At 31.2% G+C, this 5,000-nt stretch overlaps 1 protein-coding gene across 1 annotated transcript in view; it reads left to right on the forward strand.

Annotated features, from left to right (window-relative positions):
* Positions 1–5,000, forward strand: part of LOC115210503 (cytosolic carboxypeptidase 2-like) — a 291,706-nt gene that overhangs the window by 286,171 nt on the left and 535 nt on the right. The window contains exon 22 of the mRNA XM_029779107.2: positions 4,854–4,998. Within this exon, the coding sequence (XP_029634967.1) occupies positions 4,854–4,998 (145 nt within the window). The remainder of the gene's footprint in view (positions 1–4,853; positions 4,999–5,000) is intronic.

The raw sequence follows: 5,000 nt of genomic DNA on the forward strand, positions 1-5,000 counted from the left end.
GAAACAAATTCATTTCGATCATCAACTTGCGGATATTACAATTTCACATTATTTATTAATTATACAAATAGGAACATAAAAATCGAACAAAACAATATACATCAATACGCAAATTAATAATAAAATAAAAATAATACAAATAAACTGCTCCTTACAGCTGTTTCAGCCTATGGTCAAGAGACAATCTAACTTAAATTGGCCATAGCTGCCATTGTCATATAGTCCTAGGCATTAAAGATTATATTAGTGTGCTTAAATAACCTCGTCAGAGGATATACATAACTATAAAATTATAATAATAATATTGATATATAAAAAAAACATGCTTCCCATACTATCCAATAAAAACAAAAAAATAAATAATAAGACAGATATTCAAAATACACACACACACACACACACGCGCGCGCGCACACACACACATATATATATATATATATACATAAACATATATATACTTATAAAATATACAAATATACATACATATACACACATAGGCAAATCGTACATATTAATCACATGTGCAAAAACATAAAGAACAACATTGAACAGTATATCACATTACATTGGATTATCATGCTTTGTATAGTTCAGTAAATGCATTCCAACGTAATATACTACCACTTTTAACAAAACCAACAGTAATGTTGTTTTAACGGTAATACTAAACAGCGTAATAAAAATTCATGAAACAAGTTACCAAGTATAAATGTTCACACATGCACACATATATATACACATATGCACAAACAAGATATTTGCGTATGAATATATTATACAAACATAATCTAAATAATACTTAAAGCATCCGCTAACACGAATAGGTTAACTTCTAGCATCCAAAACATTCAGTCCGAATTACAAGTCCAGGTAAGGTCAGTTCCACAAAATATAAGTCCCCGTTATATGCATATTAGATTTCACAGTGTTTACATTCCTGTTATATGGATATTAAAGTTAATATATCCGCATAATCAAATAAATTTAATTTTAAAAAACATAGTAGTAACTTAAACTCCATGTCCAAGTTAAATTTAGTCCGAGGTTTGCGTTAAAGTATGAATATTAAATATATAAAGATATTTAAAATTGTACTGGGGGTTAGGGAGCAGTCATTTAAAATATTGGCTATTTAACCAATGCATATTAAATATTTAAAATATATTAAGGTTCAGGGAGCAGTCACGTAAACTCTTGGCTAAATCATTTAAACGCATCCGTTAGGCCCGTTTCAAAACAATATGGGGTCAGAAAGTTAATTAAACAGATCATAATAGTTTATCTAAACTGAATAAAATGTTGAATAAAAGTAAACAAAAATAAAAATAAAAAATAATAATTATATCTATTATCTTATTTTACATATGCGGAATTGCATTTATACATACATACACATCAAAGTATACTAAAACCAAAAAGTAAACGATTGAAAACGCAAGCTTATATATCATTATGCAATACAACTATGTCCACCGAATTATTTTCCACCCACGACTTGCATTTATACATACATGCACATATATGCAAATTTATGCAAATTCGATGGACAACGTAGCCTTACATTATTTATGCACCACATAAACAAAACCAGCTATACATATACAATGCATACTTATTCCTACGAGCACACTAATCCAAACGCGTATATTCATGCATCCACATTTCTGCCTCAATAAATATACGGATGCCTGCAAAAATTAACCCCAATAGGTATGCCTACAATTAAACAAGGATAGATTGATACAAAAGGCAAACATTAGAAGTTCAATCCGATTAGTATTAACGAAAGGGGTATATATACATAGAAAAATGCACAAACCAATACAAGCATGTAGGGAGTATATACTAATATACACACAATATAACAATTATACAGCATAGTTAAATGTGATAAAACACAAATACCAATGCTAGTAAAAGTCCTACTACATGCAAAAACATATGTGTCAATATGCACCCATATACATAGCCATACAATGCACCTATACATATATATATACACACATACATATATACACTAACCTATAAACATACATACATAATACATACATCGATATATACACACATATATTCCTACATACTTACAGACCAGTACAAACACCATCTATACAAATGTGTACTGAAGTCCATATATAATATCTAATATACAAGAAGATAGCATAAAATAATACTTAAAACTATCACATGCATGTACACAAAGAGACAAACATGAATATATAAAAAAATATGCATATATATATATATTATGTTTAGTACATTGACTCATACTAAGTGTATAACCATATACTGAAAACCAAAATTGAATACGTATCAATATACATAAATATAAAGGTATAATTACGAACAAGTATCAGTATATAAAAAATACAGAAAAACACAATAATACTAAAAACCGCCACATGCATGCACACAAATAAACCTACATGAATAAATAAATAAATAAATATATGTATATATATATATATATATATATATATATATATATATATATATATATATTTTTTTTTTTTTTCAGTAAAAGCAATTAAGATTCAAGTGAGTTCCAATGAATTCACATGAGTGGGGTACTTAACTTAGATGCATCAGAAATCTATATGGTATTAACCATAAAATGATGTGGGGTGATTATAAACAAGAAAAAAGCAACAAGAATGGATTAGTTGTTCAGTACAATTGTTTCATACGAAGACCAGCTTTATTAAAAGCTGCAAATATTGCAGCAAATACAAGTGTCCCGTATTCATCAGCCAAAATACATATGAGTTTTCCCAAAATCCTAGGGGGTGAGGCTACACACATGAAGTATCGAAGAGAGTTCTATAAAAAGCAAATTTAGATTGTAAGCAGATTTCCAAAGTTCACTAATGATGCACAGTTTTATAAAAGGTTTTAAAAAAGCTTGTTAGCTTCACTGAAAAGGTAAATCCATCCATAATGTAGGTGTAATTTCCGGAGATATGAGGAGATATTTCATACTCAGAGACGATGAATTTATCCAAATAGGGCATTATGGGACAACTGAGAGGAAAGGGGTGTAAGTACACAACCTACACAGAATAGTCTATTTCTGTGGTGACAGAAAGTCTAGATTAGAGCTGCAGGAATCTGAGATTTATAAAAGAGAACATTACTTTTGACCAGCATACAGCTGTTAACTGCTAATTCTACAGAGTTAAAGCAGATATAAGAATAAAAAGAGAACAAGAGAAAGTATTAAAGGGGTCAAAGGCTATCAGTAGAGGAAAATACATTAAGAGGTTTAAGTGCAATACTAGAAAGGAGGTCATTTAATTAATTTATTTATTATTGTTACTATTTATACAAATGTTTATACATTGTAAGACAGACTTTAGGTCTATACCTAGAGGTCAATGCATGTATGTATGTATTTATATCGGTATGTATATGTATTCATGTGTGTGTGTGTGTGTGTGTGTGTACATTTGGAATCATTTGACAGTTTATACAATTGTTATTGTTTCACGCGCAAAAATTAGATGTACAATCAGCAGTTTTCAAATTTGGTGAATGATGGAGGCTATGTGTCCAGTCAGTTCTATACTCAACTGATCAAGGCAGTTCCCCGAGAAAATGTGTAATATGCTAGAAAGATTCTTCTCTGATTATGGCAATTAGATGATATTAGTGATCTCAGCTAAAATGCTATTCTTGATTTGTTTTTAGTATCAAGAACATTTCACAAGGTATTCTTGCTATTTCGTAATCATTTAACATATGAGATGAGTTTAGTGGCGATGCTCTGTTGTTATTAGAGTTATTGGGGGAGAATATAAGTCCTTTTCCTTGTGTTCCCAGAACAACTGGGTCAAGAATGTAGAGTCTGCCTTTTTGTTCCTAACTGAATCTGCGTAGATATTAGTACTAGCATCTTTTGAAGGTAATCACTATGTGTTCCATGTAATTCCTTTTGATACTCAGCACTATGTTTAAGACCGGCTATTTTTGTCTGGATAACATTGCTTCGCAGATTATAGTGATATATCAAGCATTTATAATATCTCTGTACAGTATTGAAAAGAATTACAATGGTCTCACAGAAAACATCTCAACCTGTTGTGATTTTAAATCGCTATATTATCGATACGTATATTGGTGAAATACATGTGTTTAGCTAGAGCTCTGGCTCACTATGATCGTCGCTTCCTCCTATTACAACAGCAGTACCATTCTGTTCCTGTTTTTAACCAGATACCATGGAGATACAGTGGAGGGATCATTGTATTAATGATGAGAGTTTCTTTAGTGTTAAGCAATTGGATAGAATACTATCTCGTCCAAACCTATTCTAGAATTAGAATATCGAACAAAGCCTTGCCAATTGTGTTATCGTGAAACTGATTATGTAAGCAGGCTATGTATTATTAAAGCTAGGTAAGATTATGTTCGAGGAATGCGATGACGCAGTGTCATTAAACTAGATACAGATTATGTAAGAGAGCTATGATAGCGCTGTATTATTAAAGCTAAGCACACAGTATGTAAAAGAGCTGTGGTAGTCCTGTATTATTAAAGCTGAGAGAAAACTATATAAGAGGGCGATGACAGCTCTGTGCTACTTCAAAATTAACCGAAAGTAATTAACAATGAATATTTGCAGCAAATTGCAAAAGCAAAAGCATAATACAAATGGAATAGCCAACATAACCCATGCGATGAACTTCTGCGTAATTTCTGTCTACTGAACGTTACACGCAAAGAATTTTCAATCTTTGGTAAAAATAGAAGACACTTTCTCAAAGTGTCGAGCAGTGAGATCGAAACATGAACCATATTTGTGCTGTGAACCTATTATTAACGTTATAAATTGTTTTATTTTTTGAACTTTTACGTAGTAAAATTCACGAGGTATGCCCCAAATTTCTACCAGCTGGCTGCCCATTGAAGCCTAGACACCGTTCTTTGGAACAGTTGAATCATCTACAGAGCGCTCGATTATTAAGGACGAACAAAGTGGAGCCATGTGATTTTAAAACAATTGT

This window comes from Octopus sinensis, linkage group LG4 (assembly GCF_006345805.1).
Source record: "Octopus sinensis linkage group LG4, ASM634580v1, whole genome shotgun sequence".
Taxonomy (NCBI): Eukaryota; Metazoa; Mollusca; class Cephalopoda; order Octopoda; family Octopodidae; genus Octopus; species Octopus sinensis.